Source organism: Eschrichtius robustus, chromosome 20, assembly GCF_028021215.1.
Source record: "Eschrichtius robustus isolate mEscRob2 chromosome 20, mEscRob2.pri, whole genome shotgun sequence".
Classification (NCBI taxonomy): Eukaryota; Metazoa; Chordata; class Mammalia; order Artiodactyla; family Eschrichtiidae; genus Eschrichtius; species Eschrichtius robustus.
In genome coordinates, this window is record NC_090843.1 from 623,984 (window position 1) to 641,775 (window position 17,792).

Consider the following 17,792-nt stretch of genomic DNA (forward strand, 5'->3'; position numbering starts at 1 on the left):
GGAGACTCTTTAATTAGTAAGAGAGACCCGGGAGACTGACAGCATTTGGGTGCAGGGGTCAGACTTGGGCTCAGGCCGCCTCCCTTCACTTTCTGCCTCGTAACTCGGAGCAATTTCCTTCCCCCCTCTTTGCTCCTTTGCTCATCTTGAAAATGAGGGCAAGAACAGTACGCTGTGGTATAGTTTTTGAGGGGTCAGCGAAACAATGGCTATGAAAGCACTCAGCATGGGGAAAGGTCCAGTCCTGTGGACAGTAGTACGTACACGGGAAGGACTCGGTCAATGGCAGCTGTTGTTACGGAAACCGTCTGTCAACACACACACACACACACACACACACACACACACACACACACACACACACACACACACACACACACACACACACACACACACACACACACACACACACACACACACACACACACACACACACACACACACACACACACACACACACACACACTGCCAGATCCGCTGGGTGAGGAGTGGTACAGGCAGGTGATGCAGGAGGGGTGGCAGGTACCGCTAGGGAGGGGCTCTGGCTGGTGTTCCTTGCTGGCCTTTTCTACTGGAATAAGGAAGCCTGAGGTCTTCTCTCTGACTCTTTAAAACAATTTCTAGTGACTAACGTAGGTACCTATTGTTCACAAATTTATCGGGTACTATTTAAAAATGTGACTACATTGATGCCTAAAGTATGGTTATGTAAGGATGTGATTATCAGGGGCTGCTGGGTGAAAGGTGCAGGGAACTCTGTGTTACTTTTGTGACTTTTTTTGTACCATAAGCTCTACTCATTATGGTTTATTGTTTATATTTCTGTTCTCCTTGAAGCCAGGCTAATTCTGATTCTGCAAATCTAAAATTACTCTAAAAGTCTTAAGGAAATGATTACTAACAGGTTATTTCCTTTAGTTTGGATGTCTATATTTAGGACTGAATTTCCTGCACACAAATAACTACTGTATTTTTAAGTTAGATTTGCTGTGGACTGAATGTTTGTGCCCCCAAGTTTGTATGTGGAAGCCCTAACCCCCTACGGTGATGGTACAGGAGGTAGGGCCTTGGGAGGGGATGAGGTCATGAGGGTGAGGCCCTCAGGATGGGATCAGTGCCCTTAGGAGACACCACTGAGTTTGCTTCCTTCCTCCCTCTTCCCACTTCCAGCCTCTCTCTCTCTCTCTCTCTCTCTCTCTCAAGTGAAGACACAGCCAGAAGGCAGCCCCTGCAAGCCAGGAGGAGATTTCTCTCCAGAAACCAAACTGTTGGCACCTTGATCTTGAACTTCCCGGCCTCCAGAACCAAGAGAAATTCAGTCCGTGGTATTTATTATAGTAGCCTGAACTAAGATAAGATTCCAGTTCCTACTGGTACTGTCATTAAAATCTCTCTACTTCTATCAGTTGAATATGTAACCATTAAAGTGACCATCTGTGTGACTTTGGACAAGTTATTTAATTTCTTTGTGCCTTGGTTTCTTCATCTATACGGGTAATAAATTTCCGCACAGGTTTAAATAAGTTAATTATGTAAAGTGCTTCGAAGGTGGCCCTTTTGTGGGAAGTGCTCAGTCACTGTGAGCTGCTGTTGCTGCTGTTATGAAAGTATTGCTGAATTCACAGTCCTAGAGCAGAGCTACGTCTCTGCACAAATGTGTAGACTCGTTCTCAAGAGACATGACCTAGATTGCAGCCATAGGTTACACTGGTTGGCTTTCATGCATGAAAAGTCTCGAACTCAGGGAGGGTGTCTTCCCCTAAGACGATTCCACAGTTGTGAGTCAAGTCCAACTCTTGGCAATGCTGGAGTGATCAGCACAGGAGTCCCAGGAGGATACGCCTGGCTGTCCCCTGCAAGGTGGGTCTTTCTCGCGTACCGTGTGCCGCCCCAGCCAGTGCACCTGTGCCCCTCTGTGCAGTTCCACACCTGCAAGGTGGGTCTTTCTCGCGTACCGTGTGCCGCCCCAGCCAGCGCACCTGTGCCCCTCTGTGCAGTCCACACCTGCAAGGCTCCTGAGGCTCACAGAAGAGCCTGGCACACTCAGGCAGCGCCACACGCAGAAGGCACGGGCCGGGCTAGCACGCACAGTCTGTTTTGTACTCAGCAGCACAAGGAGTGCGGGCTGAACGCTGGAGTCCCTGCCAGGCAGTCCAGCCCTCAGGGAGCCGTGACCCTCCCGGCTGAGCTCTGACCCTCCCCTGTGTGTCCACATCGCCGTGGCCGTAGGCCGCCGTAAAGCCAGGGCGAAGCACTGCCCCGTTCAGCCAGCAGGCGTTCTGCTGCGACCCCTCACCACTTGCTCAGTCTCTGTTTTATGGCAGTTTTCTCTGAAACTGCACGCTCCCTGCCCCCAGGACGGGACTTTGACAATGAGGGAGCCTTGGTAAAAAAGAGAGAAATAAGCGCGGGGCTGCGACGGTGCAGACCCGCTTGTGGCCCCGCTGCAGCATCCGTCCAATCAAAGGGAACGCAGGTGAGAACCGCAGCCCCAAGCGCAAGGGGGCAGGCAGGACGGTTTTGAGAAAATCAAGGAACTTCTCTGAAACACAAAGGCGCCAGGGGTCCCGTGTCTGTGATGGGGGTTTTATGCACGATCCCATTCTGACCATTAGCCGTGTGTGGTTCGTTTCATCAGGTTAGCCAGCCGCAAAGCGTGTGGACCCTCTCCTCGCAACACCTCAAAACCCTGTTTGATGCTCCCTGAATGCCTACCTGACAGGACAGCACTGGGTAGAAAACTGGACTGTTTTCCAAAGAAAAAAAATGTGAGGGTGTTCCCAAAAGTGAGCTTTCTCTGGGCTCCCCCCCCCACCCCCGCTTTCTCCTTAAACAGTCCCTGCGAGTCTTTTTTTCCTATAATATCTTTTGTCATTTACAATAAAATTAAGTCAGTTTTTCCACGTTTAAATACAAATGGGAACACAGTACGTCTGCTGATCTGATGAGAATAAATGTTCTGGTCCGGGAGAAGGGAGCGTGCAGCGCGGGTGGTACCCGAGAGGCCTCCAGAGCAAGGACGCGACGCTGCCGCCTGAGACTTAAACCGTACTCAGCACACAGGGCGCCACCGTGAGGACCCTCGGCTGAATGTGGATTTGGTGGGAAACCAAAGGAAAAGCTGTGCTGTGACAGTGCGCGCCCCGACATGGCCCCGAGGAGGGGCGCCTGGCCTGGGGACATGGAATTCTGGTGCCTCAGCCGTCTTGTCTGTGAGGTGCAGGTGGTGTGATGGTTAGAAGCACAGGGTCTGGAGTCCTCACTTACTCTGTGACACCGCAGGGTTCCCATTTCTCTGTGCCTCGGTTTCCTCTTCTGGAAAATGAGGCTAATGATCTAGTAGTTGTGAGAAGCAGATAATCTGTGTGGATTTCTCAGCACCGCACCCAACTCAGAAGAGGCGTAAATACCCGAGGCAGCTGCTGTTACCATCACGGCAGGCCCGTCAGGTCATCACAGCCCGACGCCCTTAAACACCTGGATCATCCATCGCCTGCCCTCGCCCGGGTTCCACCTTCACCAGTGGCATCTTGCTTAGTGGCTTCTAGTGTGCCCATCACCAGGGGGACAATCCGCTGGCCCTGCTGGCAGAACACTTCATCCACACGGCCGTGGTGACCCTGACTGACGCAGAGCATTTGGGGATTCGGGAGGCATGTTCACGAGACCCCGTGGCTCTGCGTCCGAGCAGCCTGGGTCTCGGCCTGCCCTTGATCCAAAGCCCACAGAGCAGCACACGCCTCACACCCATCCGAGATCGCCTTACCTGTGACGTGGAGCTTTTCCTCGGTGACCTCGGCCTTCAGGTAGATCCGGCCCCTCTTCTCCGTGTGGTCCATCCCACAGAGGCTGGGGACGTTTATCACACACTGCTTGTGCACGTTCATATCACAGGCTGTGAGTCAAGAAAGCAAAGGGTGAGGCTGGGCGTGTGGCCTGGAAGCATCCCTCCCTCGGTGTTTTGGCTGCATGAACAGAAGTGAAAATGAGCCACCCTCTAACTCGATACTCTGCTATAATGCTTTTGGTGACATAAAGAACTGTTAGCAGATGTCCCTTACAGCACAGGCTTCATATGAGTGACAATATCCTTAAAATACTCGGTCCATATTTGTCCAGTCTTAACTGAAGCAAGACACCCCCCTGTCTTCTGTGAATGCTTCCAATATATAACAGCATACAAAATTCACATAGGTAAGTGTATGTATAGCGCAGACTAATTACTATTTTATGTACACAGAGGCAAATAACATGCACATTTTAAACAGAGGATTCTTTCTGCCAAAGAATTTCTTATGCCTTTCTGAGAATTTGCAGGGTTGAGTAAAGGAAATTCAGAAAATGTTCCTTTCCTCAGTAAACTCTGTATTTCCAAGGAGGCTTAAGTGCATTGCTTTTGTTTGCTGTTGTTGTTTTTAAAAGAACCTGTGCTTGATACTTTAGACCTGTCTTCAGATATTTAAGTATTATTCTGAGTAAAACAAATATACGCCTGGTATAAGCCATTTCTCAGCAGCTGACATTACGTGGGCGAGACAGGGGGAGGATTAAAGAAAGATCAGTCTTACTGTAATGGACTAAAGGGACCCTGAAGAGAGTCCAGGGCACTGAGCACAGACAGAAGACTCTGCGTAGGTGTTTCAGCTCCACCGGCCCTGTACCTTCAGGCTTCCAGAAGGAGGGGTGGCCCCTGGAACGCCTGTGAATCCTCCAGGGGATGCTACAAGGCTCTTCTGAGCCTTCGTGCCCCTTTCATTTTCAGTGGTTAATTTTAACGTGGTGAACTAAATAGCAAGAAGCATCATGAACAACGGATCTCAGCTACGATTATAAAACACCGAAAGCAGGAAAAGGGATACAACGAGGGAAGAACGATTAATGTGGATTCATTCCCAAAGGGAACCGTTCAAAATCATGTACCTTGATTCAGCCAATACAAAGCCTCTTGAAAAGCTGTGCTATGACCCGCATTGACCAAATCACGTGTTCAAGTACTTGGGCAGAACGTGCAACTTAAGGGAATAAATGCCAGAGCCTCTGGAAAGGACGTGGACCTCAGGGAGGGCGTGGGAGGTGAAAGGGCCCTGGGCTGTATCTTTGTCTCGGCGCTGCCGTCCGCGGCTTGTATCGTACATCCTGGGAGGCTCATTTGCTTTCCAACTCCCTTTCCTACTCCGCAAACTAAGAGGCCTGCACGAGTGGCTGCTGACGTTCTTTCCACCGAGCAGAAATGTCTACAGCATCATAACCTACTGTGTGTAGGGGCAGAGGAAGAGGCTTCTTCTCCGCACAAGTGGCTCTGGCTGGGGGGTGGTCTGGGTGCTGGCACCCATCTGCGTATTTTCCTACACCCCCAGGAAGAAGCACAGGCAGCAGCCCCACAAACCCTAGGACTCCAAGGCAAAGGGCTTAAAACAAAACACACTGGTTTAGGTCAGGGGTTTTCAAAACGTTTACTAACAGAACCCATTTTACAACCAAAATGTTAATAAGCAGGATCCTAATCTACAAACCAGATGAGTGTTATTTCATTAGCATACACTTGGTTAATAAATTCAAATCTGTACCATTTATTTACCATAAAGACATTCCTGGATAACCAAGAAAGGCCTCTGATGCAAACAAAACTTTGCACCCAGCCGTTAGGGATGCCGGGTGAAGACTCAGTTCAGCCTCAGCGATGCATTTATTTCTGTCTTGTGTTAAAGCTGGACAGCATCCCCAAATCCTGGTTCACCCAGAAGAGGACGGGCAGCTGGTGCCCTTCTTTAAGTGCACGCTTCACGACCCCGGCTGACTCTGCAGTGGATGTAGCAGGAGAAACGGGAGGGCCCCTTCTGCCTACTGAGTGAAGCTGGGGACATCAGTCTGCAAGGTCACCTTCAACTCGTCAAGGTTGAGTGCCTAACACAGCTGAGGATTCACTTTTGTTCCAAGTTTTAAAATAATTAAAAGTGTATTTACAAGTGCACTTAGAATCCACACTTGCAGAGCCTCTGAAAACGGTGTCTTTGGAATCCTAGCGTTTCCCGAAATGCAGGAAGCCACTGGCCTTGCCAATCACGAAGCTTCCATGAAGCTCTCATATTCTACAGCGTGGGAAGGTGAAGCAGCCCTGTGTTCTGAGAAGCCATCCGTCTACTCCATAAAGTTCATAGAGCTTGATGTTTATGTGCAGTTGGCCCTTGAGTGACATGGGTTTGAACTGCACAGGTCCACTCAGACACGATTTCTTTCCAACAACTCCACAGCTGCTCGCCCCAAACCACACCCCCGTATCCGCTGACTGCGGGCGCTGAGCGTCTGCGGAGGGTCCTGGAACCGACCCCCCTCGGATACCGAGGGAAGACGACATACTTATGTCTTTGCTCCGTGTCGGGACACACAGATGAGGCTCGGGCCCTAAGAGCCGTCACTAACGAATGACACATCTTATATTCCCATGACCCTTCCCCTTCTACTAGAAAAAACCGGCTCAGTAAGTACCTTTTCATGTCCTAAGAATAAAATTTTATTGAAACAAATAAATAGCCTGGGGAATCTCATTACATGACAGTAATCAAAGCAGAGAGTTTCCACAGAAAGAAAGAGATGTTTTTCTTTCCTCCTGGTGTTTGGTGGAGATACACACAGAGCAGAAAGCGGAAGGGGAGAGGACGGATGTCTTCCGGGATTTCATCTCTAACTGGCCTGGTAGGAATCTGATCTGTCCAGAAACACACAGGGCAAGTGAACTTCAAAAGTAAGATGCCCTCCCCGTTTTCATTTTCGCTGCGGTTTCAGCGCTATGGAGAGCCTACTGGAGTTTTCCACAGTCCACCCACTAATTAGAGACCCGGGAAGATAAGGAGTACGAATGCTCAGCTCATCTTGAAGCCGAACCAAACGTGGAATCTGGAGGTGGGGACACATGGCATTCGTTGTGGGGTTTGACGGGCCTGCGTGCGACAGCGATTGAAGATCTCTACCACGGAAGACCGGGGCAGCACCGACTCCATTAAATCGGGTGCTTTTGGGGTGAGGGTTGATAAGTAGGCAGTTAAGTAGTTTAATAAACCAGAACTTCGAGAGCGGAGAGATTCTCTACTTCTTCAGTAGAGTCCATATCTGAACGAATTCTACTGACGGGCTGAAAAGTCACTACATCTTGAAAGGCCCTGTCAACCCCGGACGCATCTGCAGAGCCTCACCATCTACTAGGAAAAGAAAACTTACTTACTGTCACACTTCATCCCTTGATGGATAAGTCCGTACAGCAGTGACCCGCAGTGATCGCAGAAGGTGGGGCTTCCGTAAGTGTGGATCTTGAACTTGTGCTTGCTCCTGGGGTCCTGAGGGGAGAGGCAGCACACTGCTCATCAGTCACGGGGAGACCTCGCCTGGGGGCTAGGCCCGGCTCAGGCCTGCCCCTCCCGTCCCCACAGCAAGGCTCCAGGCGCCAGACTGTGTGTGCGCACCGCTGTCTGAGGTCACACGATGGGCGGGGGCACCTTTGCCGCACCGTGTTTTAAGAGGCTGCCCGTTCCGGGCTGGGCACTGGATGCCCACGTTCCCTCTCTTTCCGGGGTGTAATCCGCACACAGCGGGGTTTCTCCCAAAGCTACCGCTTCTGGACCCAGAGCCGTCAAGGTGCCCGAGGGCACGCAGAGCGGTTCAGACACCGCGGTCTTGCCGCATCCCCAGGGCCCAGCGTGGGCTGTAGCAGGCACAAAATCAGGGTGTATCTGTGAAGCTGAGCTGAGTGACCCTGGAGCCGTTCAGCAGACTTTGGGCCATTTCCTTTTGGGCGAGGTTTCCAGGAATATACTCTAAGACCAGATATGCACCCAAACCCACAGGGACGTCTTCCTGCTTCTGCACCATTTCCAAAGCATCATATGCATTTGCAGAGGGAAACTTCAGTGTAATCAGATGAACACTGGAAATGCCTGGAAGCACCCCCCCCCAGCCCCCGTGGCAATTCATCTCCTCTAGCGCCACACAGATTACTGAAGGGACAACTAGGCAGCCTTTTTCCAAGTAGTGTTTTGTTCCTCAACCTACAGATAGATTATAGACAAGGAAGCAAAAATCACACCTAGCACACAGTAGTAATGACAGAGCAGGGGCTCTGGGGTCAGACTGCCTGTGCTCAAATCCTCGTTCCGTTCCTTCCCAGAGGCATGACCTTGGGCAAATTACTCATCCTTTCTGCCCCATCTACACACCGGGAAATTAACGGGACTTGTCTTACGCGGTTGATATGAAGACAAAACAAGTCAATCTCAGTGAGGTGCTGAGAAGGGAAAACCCACGTAAAGCAGTAGCCCCTCTGCTTCCTGCACCTCTGTTTATTAATACGTAAAGTCGAGCACTGAGCTGAAAGACCAACACATCCTATTTGAGCTACAAAACAATTTCATCCTCAACATGCCACATCAGAACCCTCCCTCATTCAATTCCTCCTCCCAAACCATTCTCTGTGGCCTGAGCAGGTGCCACTGTCTGAATGAAGGAAGATGCCAGGGGAGCAGGGTTACGGGGAGGAGAGACCACGAGCTCCACTACAGACAAGGGAAGCCTGGGGTGTCCTTTAGTCTGGGGCTTCTCCAATGCAAAGGTACTCAAAGAAAGATATTCTTGGCTTCTGACTTTCTAAGAGCCTGGGTGCTGGTGATGTGAGGGAATTCCAAAGGTGATCTTGACTTCATAAGATAACTGACCTTTTTTTTTTTTAAATTTTTATTTATTTATGGCTATGTTGGGTCCTCGTTTCCGTGCGAGGGCTCTCTCCAGTTGCGGCAAGCGGGGGCCACCCCCCATCGCGGTGCGCGGGCCCCTCACCACCGCGGCCCCCCTTGCTGTGGAGCACAGGCTCCAGACACGCAGGCTCAGCAATCGTGGCTCACGGGCCCAGTCGCTCCGCGGCATGTGGGACCCTCCCAGACCAGGGCCCGAACCCGTGTCCCCCGCACTGGCAGGCAGACTCCCAACCACTGCGCCACCAGGGAAGCCCGATAACTGACCTTTTGGTTGACATTGGAACCTAAAATCTAAGACACATACCGACCAATGAATTATTTTGACTACTTTTTAAAGATAGAAATTGAAAAATTCTGGAATATTTTAATCATGCAGATTAAAATAGTATAAAGAATAGTAAGCCAAACGCTCATGTAAACCTGATAAATGTTAGCATTTCCTCCGATCTGTCACTGTATTAATACAATGTATTAATCACTGTAATAATAATAATTATTATTATCACCCTCATTCTACAGAGATGCTAGTGCTCTTCGAAGTCCTGTGGCCGGTGAACATCAGAGATGGGATCTGACCAGCAGCTGAGACTCTAACACTGGTTCCCATCCGAGAGCTTTCAGAAATCCACCCAGAATGAGGCTCTGGCTCCTAACACCTTTTGAAAATCTTTTTATATTTGCAACACAATTTTTTTTTGGAAATGAGAACACCACCTGTTTCTTGTAAATAAAGTTTTACAGAACACAGCCGTGCTCATTCATTTATGTATTTCCTGTGGCTACAATGGCAGAATTGAGTGACAGAACCTGCATGGCCCACAAAGGCTAAAATACTAACTGGCCCTTACAGAAAAAGTCTGCCAATCTCTGCTCTAGGACCGTGGTTTCCAAAGTATCGTCCCTACACGGCACCAGCATCACCTGAAACTTGTTAGAAAGGAAATCCTTTAGCGCTTCCCCAGACCAACTGAATCAAACTCTGCGGAGGAGGCCTCAACACGCCCTGCAGGTGAGCCTGACGTTGGCAGGTGCACGCAGGTGGGGAACCACTGCTTTAGAAGGTTCCTCCACAAATATTTAGTAAGTGCTTATTGGGTGCCAGGTGCCTACATGTGTAAATGATCGACACAGGTCACTGGTTTACTTTGGAAATGTCTCTTGGGGTGAGAAAAATCCACACCTTCCTTGGGAGGTGACTTTTCCAGCCAGTAGCAGCTGTGAACGTGGTCTGAAGTGCGGGCTTAGCCTTCCACCAATTTCCCCAATATTCCAGGATGCTGGGCAAAATGTCAAGGGCCCAGGCTGGTGTCAGTACCAATTAAAAGTTCCCGATGCGGACAGTAAAGGTCGTGTCCTACCACGTGGAGGGCAAAGAGGAGGCCAGGGGGAAGGACTGCCTGTTCTCCCTGCAGAAGGACAGCATCAACCGTCAGCGGGAAATAAATCCAGCCTGGCAGCTCCCACACAGCCCCTGGAGCCTGGGTGCACCAGGCGGTCCCCGGGCAGCTGTCCTGCCAGTTGGCTGTCGCATCGATCTCTGTTGACGTGGCACACGGGGAACTTGCTTCACTTCTCAGGAGGATCTAAGGCTTTACTCATCCAAGCCCATGTGGCGTCTTCAGGCTCTCGCCTTCGGAGGTGCAGGAAGAGAGCTGCCCCTCCTGGATGTGGCTGGAGAAGGACCAGGTTCTTGGGGAGTCCTTACACCCTAAAACTGTGCCAAGGACGGTGCCTACGGTAACAATGACAATAACAACACAAACACACCACCTGCTTGTGGACCATCCCTGTGTGTGGGAGCTTTACGAAAACCAACATCTCTCCTATAGAAAGAGCCTTTACCAGGGTTCTGGAGACCTGTGTTCTGACTCCGCCTTGACACAAACTCAGCAGCCTTGGAAAAGTCATGCCATTTATTTACAAAGCATAAATAAACCCAGTCTGCCAATGTCCTAGCCGGGGGGTGAGGGTGAGGGAACATATGAGAAGGGGCTTTGCAACCTGAAAAATCCCTGGATGAAGGCAAGAGAAGATTACTTCCAACGATAACATAATCGTCATAAACTCCAAGGTGTCAAAGGTTTCCCAGCAATACTTCAGGGACCTGGGCTCGCAAGGGGAGGAAGGAGAAAGCTAACGGGCTCCGGTGCCCACAGGCGGCTGGAGGGGAGGCCAGGTTGGCAAGAAGGCACAGGACTCTGTCTGTGGCCCTGAGTCCTTCCCCTCCGCCCTGGACTCGCCCTCCAGGGCAGCGCCTGTGAGACAACCTGCCCGGGCATCACGGCGAGGGGCCGCGACCACCTCCTGCAGTGCAGAAGTGAACTCAGGAGCACGGATGCTCTTCCTGGTCTGATCTCACCTTGTCAGACAAGAGAAACCAGTGTTAGCTGAAGGGCTGTGACTTAATGGAGATTTGCAGAGAGCAACTGCTCTAAAAATCAAACTTCCCGGATCTCTGATTTTCCATCAATAGCCAGTAACTTCTTTGGGCCCCAACTTCCTCATCTGGACCCCGAGGGTGTTGGCTGGATCGGGACCTTTCCTGTGGGATTTTGGGGAGCCCGACAGACGTGGGATGAGGATGGGAGAGGGAGGCTGCTGCGAAAAGAAAAATTTGAAAACAACTGGACTAGATGATCTCTGATCCTGTCTTGCTTTCAAAAAGAAAACAACCAACTTTTCATCTTTTATTTTGAAATCATCGAAGACTCACAAGAATTTGCAAGCGAAGTACAGACCGTCCCCATGCAGCCCTCACCACCCTGCTTCCCCCACTGATAACATCTTACACGAGCGACCGCGGTACGTCAGCAAAGCCAGGACACGGACACTGCTGCAGAGACATGAATTAAACGACAGGCCTGAGAGTTTCACCAGGTCTTATGTGCATAATTCCAATGCATGTACTTTTACTGTACAACTTACGAATTAAATACTCTGTTTACTGAATAGGGAATACAGTAATATTTGCTGGGTAAATACCATTAAGTCAAGCAGGACACATTAAGTTAAAGGCGCATCTGTCGTTGGTTCATCAAATATGTAACCCACTGGATCTCAAGGGATGGGGTCCTGGGAGAATGAGTCTCAAGACTGATCTGAAAAGTAGAATCAGATTGCTTTGCTCTAAGCATAGGAAGCATGTGCTGTTTCTAAAACGTTCTGATCAGTTTTTCAAAACAAAAGCATTTCGAGGCACAGGCCGACTGAGGGATCCCCCGAAGTGCAGGACCAGCCACGGGGCCTGGGACAGTGAAAGGTGTGTCAGCCATGGCTTCCAGGTGATGCTGGTAACCCGGATGGAAAGATAGGATCCCCAGGCAGGAGCTGTGTCCCGCGGGCTCCAAGATGGGCTTCCTGACAGCTGCTGAGTGAATCACACAAACAGTGCCTGCCGTGGCGTCCCCAAGAGGCTCCGTGTGGCCAGGGAGGTGTGCGCAGAGGAGCTGAGCCTTAGGTGCCCGAGTGCCACTCGCCCTCGGGTAGTGAGAAGCAGCGTTTGACGGACGGGACCCGAGGGGTCTTTGTGACATCTATAAACCTCGACGTCCAACCCTTCCACTGGGGAAGCCCCAGGTAGCACCCCGGCCCCTCTCACCTTGTCTTGGGTGTTCCCTACTCCTGGTCTAACCATCTTCTGCCAACACCGCATCTGCCGAAACACCTAAAAAAGCAACAGCGAAGGCTGCTTCGTCCTGCCAGGAAGCCACTCCAGATGCCGGGACCAGGCACGCTTTCCTTCTTTCCTCTGGCCTTCCGGAGTGTTTTATTTCTTTTACCTGCCACTCATGCAGACAGTTACTCCTCTACCTTCCTCCCCCTCCATCCTCTCATCATTTATCACCAGCCCCCCAGCCCCCGCTGGAGGACAGACACTGAGAGGGCTTTAAAGAGATTTCCTAAAGCACACTGCTGAATTTGCAGCTGGACCAGAACCAAGGCTGGCAAGTAAGTTTTCACGTTATCTCTGGGCTTCCTGGAAACCAAAGCAAGGAGGGAAAAGAAACAAACATGATATTAGGTTCCTCTGGGACCGCAAAGCCACCTGGATGCAGAAACCTGCCTTAGCGTCGTCTAAAGGCATTTTGTCTCATACACGGTGAACCTCCATACACGTGTGTGAAAGGGACCTCCGAATCTTTAACAGGGCACACTTCCATCCCTGTTCACCTGGGGATTCACGATAGGTGTCCCACATATAAGTTAGGGTAAGTCCGGCTGCACCTGGTGCTGCAGTGACATGGCTGGCCTACATATCAAATCTGCACTACTCCCAAGTTGGTAACACTTTCTCATTTAGTGCAATACGTGCAAACCTTACCTTTTACTTCTCTAGGCATTGGCAACCTCTCATTAAGAGGAGTGTGAAACCTGCTGTCATACGTCACAAGCCTGACATGTTATAACGAAAGCGGGAAACACTCAGCTTAGACGTTTCTGTTGTCTACACGTTTGGGGGAGAAAAAAGTTTTTGACGAAACCAGTTTTCATAGGCACAAATGAAGTCTAACCCACAAATCTAAATCTAGGCTACTTAGGAGAAAAATAACAAGTGAACATTTCAAGTTCTACTGGAAGCATCTGCTAGCCTGCTTTTCCTCTCAGTTTTATAATACAGCAACTTAATTGGAAACAGATCTCAGCATTTCTACCAGGACTTTTCAAAGTCTTTCACCATCATCACCACCATCATTTTGTAATATGTTCAGAGTAGTAAACCCATGGGTCTGCAGTGTGCAATATTTTGATGCTGATGGGCCTTGCATTTCCTAGACATCTTCTTGTATTGTCTGTAAGCATCTAGAAGGCGTCTTCTAGATGAGGTTTAAATTGCAGGCTTCCATGATGGAGACGCATCCGGCAGCACGCAATGTGAAACCTCTAGAGGAGTTCAAACCCTCATACCCCAGGAGGCGGGTGATCAATGATGCTCTTTGACAAGGATGTTTGTATCTGAATAGACATCCCTTCAAATGCCCTTTTTTTTTTTTTTCCATGATTATTATGTTTTGATTCTGGGTGCCTGGTCTTTCTTTCTTCCTGGTCCCCATGCCTACTTTTAGAGTTTCCAAAGATTTCTTCTTTGTTTTAATAAATTTATTTATTTATTTATTTTTGGCTGTGTTAGGTCTTCGTTTCTGTGCAAGGGCTTTCTCCAGTTGCAGCAAATGGGGGCCACTCTTCATCGCGGTGCGCGGGCCTCTCACTATCGCGGCCTCTCTTGTTGCGGAGCACAGGCTCCAGACGCGCAGGCTCAGTAATTGTGACTCACGGGCCTAGCCGCTCCGCGGCATGTGGGATCTTCCCGGACCGGGGCACGAACCCGCGTCCCCTGCACTGGCAGGCGGATTCCTAACCACTGCGCCACCAGGGAAGCCCCAAATGCCCTTTTAATTGGATGAGTAAAAAAAACGGCAGGCTTCTGGCTAGAGGTCAGCCGGGCTTGAATTTTCCACCTGAACGTGAATGTCTCCGAAATGCCCTACACCTTTCCCATAGAGGGAGGACGGAAACAGCTGTCACTGAGGGCTGGGGTTCAGGCTTTAGGAGTTTCTGGAAAAGACTGCTTTTCACTGAAGCCCGGGGTGCGATTTCCTCAGCCGCCCTGAGCAGCGTGGCTCCTTCAAGCTGCTCCCTCCACGTACCAGGAAAGGTCCCTGTTTCACCATCTGATGTGTTCCCATGAAGCACACTCGTAAGCCAAGCTTGGGTCTAAATGTCACCCACGTGCTGACTACACAAGCAACACCGAAAACATTGCTCCGAGGGCGAATCTGGCATTATTTCTGTGATCTTAAATTTCTTGGGAACAAGTTTTGTTTTGTTTCTTTAAGGTCTATGATTTTAAAAATTCCTATTTAAAACTTTTTGTTAACATCAGAGTATGACCAAAACCAGATCATCTGATGAGGGTGACTTTATGTAACTTGGATACGATTCTAATCATTACATTGGACATCGCGTGTTGAGCAAGCAAGGCTCTGACAGCCCTCCTCAGGCTGAGGAATCAGCCCGCTCAAGTGTGCTTTGCCTTTGATAATACCGGTCTTGTTGAATGTGGCCTGCTCTAAAACAGAACTAAGGATCTTCCATTTCTGGTGACAGTTAATTTTTGATCTTAATGTAACCCCATTTTATTCTGATGAGTAACATTTACCTTTACAGTTGGACTACCTTGTCAAACCCGGCTTTGCTAGCAGAAAGACCCTTATGGGTTCTTTGCCCTGATACGTAAGATGCTGTAATCATTAAACGAGAAGCGACAGACTCTTTTTAAAAAATTCTATATAAATCACTACCAGCAAGGCTAAATAAACCATAATTTACTTAAATTCTGGAATACTCTGTAGCAGTTAAATCAAATGAGCTAGATCTTTCTGTAACTACATGGACAGATCTCCAAGATATATTGTCTAATGAAAACAGCAAGCTGGGCTTCCCTGGTGGTGCAGTGGTTGAGAGTCTGCCTGCCGATGCAGGGGACACGGGTTCGAGCCCTGGTCTGGGAGGATCCCACATGCCGTGGAGCAACTGGGCCCGTGAGCCACAACTACTGAGCCTGCGCGTCTGGAGCCTGTGCTCCGCAACGAGAGGCCGTGACAGTGAGAGGCCCGCGCACCGCGATGAAGAGTGGCCCCCACTCGCCGCAACTGGAGAAAAGCCCTCGCACAGAAATGAAGACCCAACAGAGCCAAAAATAAATAAATAAATAAATAAATAAATTTAAAACAAAAAGCAAAAAACAAAAAAAAAAAACCCAGCAAGCTACAGAGGGAAACATAAAATATAATGACATTTACATAAAAAACAGAATAAAAAATAACCCTCGGATAGAGAACGATAAAACAGCTTTTCTCTAGATAGATATATAAGTAAAATACCTTATAAGTATATATAAGTAAAATATACCTCTGACTAGTTTCAGAGGTTAACAGTGAGAGGAGGCCCTAAACACTATCGAAATGATTTAAGTCAAAAAAAATGAATTCATACATTATCTACGTAATCCAAATTACCAGGAATCCCAGCTGAATTTATTTGGTTCTATTTCACCCTGTTCATGAGACCATTTAGAGGGAGAGCCTACACATGGTGAAGGAATTCGGGGCACAACTGTTATATCTGGTGGTAAACGGCTTTGTCTGTAGCTTCCCCAGCAACCTGCTGAGAAGGTGTCTACATGAGACCACTGTGCAGATACCTGGTCCCACCAGCCATCAATAAAACTGAAATCTTAATTAAAAGCTATCATATAACCAGCATCTCCTTACTTTGTAATAAATTTTATATGTTAACATCTCGGGAAAACTTGACATATATAAACATCTTATCAATTACAGCTTTCAAATTCCAAAAGAATCTTTGATGATTTAGTATGAAATTCTGATATTAAAATAAGATGCTTGAAATATGCAAGTATTCAAACCACAAAGCCTAACTATTATTCATTAAAAAAAAAAAAAAGGTATTTCCAGGACTTCCCTGGTGGTCCAGTGGATAAGACTCCACGCTCCCAATGCAGGGGCCCGAGTTCGATCCTTGGTCAGGGAACTAGATCCCGCAGGCTGCAAACTAAGACCCGGCGCAGCCAAATAAATAAATATTTTTTTAAAAATGTGTAGAAGAGCTGAATAGACTTTTTTTTTTTTTTTAAAAAAAAGGTATTTCCTAGTTAGCTATCAATTTCTTCATTATACGTCAAAAATTGTCTATTGTACACCTAGTGTGTGCCAGGTGGTGCGTCCATAGCGGTGGAGGCTCCAGGTCTGGCTCAGGTCCTGCCTCATGTGGGAGAGGCTGCGTTTGCTGTGTTAACAAGTCCCTAACTTTCGGTGGCTCACCACCATAAACACTTATTTCTCACTCTTCACCCTGGGACCCAAGAGAGCAGCCCCTCCCTGGGATATTGCCAGTCTCATGGCAAAGGAAAAAGAGAAATGGCAGAACCACTCAATGGCTCTTAAATCTCCCACTTGAAAATGGTGCCATCATTTCTGCTCACACTTCACTGGCCAAAGCAAGACACACGGCCAAGCCAAAGTCAACAGGGCAAGGGTGTAAAATCCTCCCCAGGAAGGGGCAGTGAACTGAATAATAAAAGAATCTACAAAGACCCACGGAGAGCTCAAAGTCTTTTGCCATTTTATATTATTTGACGAAGAACAACAGAAGAGCTTCCAACTGTGAAATCCTGTAGGTTTAAGGTCAACTGAAGATAGTTTCAAGTTGGTGATGTCAAATAAACCATCTACCTTTTAGGTATCACATTAGCTTAGCAGCAAAGCTGTGATGAAAAAGACCCAAATCTCATTGGCTTTTCCACAACAAACCTTTGTTTCTCACTCACGTTCTACGTCAGGTGCTGCAGGCTAGCAGTGCTCATTCTGGGACCAAGGGATTAAGAGCCCACCACTCCTGGGGACACGCCAGTATCAGGGGAAGAAAAGCAAGAGGTAGGAACTGAACAACGAAATCTGTTCCTGCAAGAGGCATACTTCTCAGCCCCTGGCTACCAGTGGTCCGAGCACAGGGCAAGCCGACCCTGGGGGAGTTGGCTGTCCTCTGCGGGGAGCTGCCGGCCACGTGGTGATGGGTGGCGATGGGTGGCTCCATCATCCTCTCACAGGTGACAGAGCAAACGGTGGGGGAAATAACCCAATCTTCCACACCTGTTCCTTTACCTCTTTATCTATACTTTATACCCAGGAGTTCATGAAAGTTTGTGTCAAGGATATATCATCATTTTTCCTTTTCCTAAAGTCAACCTGACTCCTCTGAGGGAAAAAAATCATTCAAATATTATGTTTCTTTGTCCGTTCAATCAGGTGAGTTAATTACCTAGATTTATGATAAATCTTGCAAATGACAATCTTCTCAGGAAAATCTCACATTTAAAAGAACGTTACTTTTTTCCGTTTTAAGCTTTTGTTTTGAATTTCTTTTAGACTCACAAGCTATAAAACTGCAGAGAGTTCCCACGGAACCCTTCACTCAGCTTCCCTCCGAGGATGGTTTCTTACAAAACCGTAGTAACACAGTCAAAACCCAGGA

At 48.7% G+C, this 17,792-nt stretch overlaps 1 protein-coding gene across 1 annotated transcript in view; it reads right to left on the reverse strand.

Moving 5' to 3' along the window:
* PRKCA (protein kinase C alpha) overlaps positions 1 to 17,792 on the reverse strand; it is a 370,742-nt gene that overhangs the window by 101,763 nt on the left and 251,187 nt on the right. The window contains exons 4-5 of the mRNA XM_068529666.1: positions 7,220 to 7,331; positions 3,767 to 3,895 (exon numbers count right to left, since the gene is read on the reverse strand). Of these exons, the coding sequence (XP_068385767.1) occupies positions 3,767 to 3,895; positions 7,220 to 7,331 (241 nt within the window). The remainder of the gene's footprint in view (positions 1 to 3,766; positions 3,896 to 7,219; positions 7,332 to 17,792) is intronic.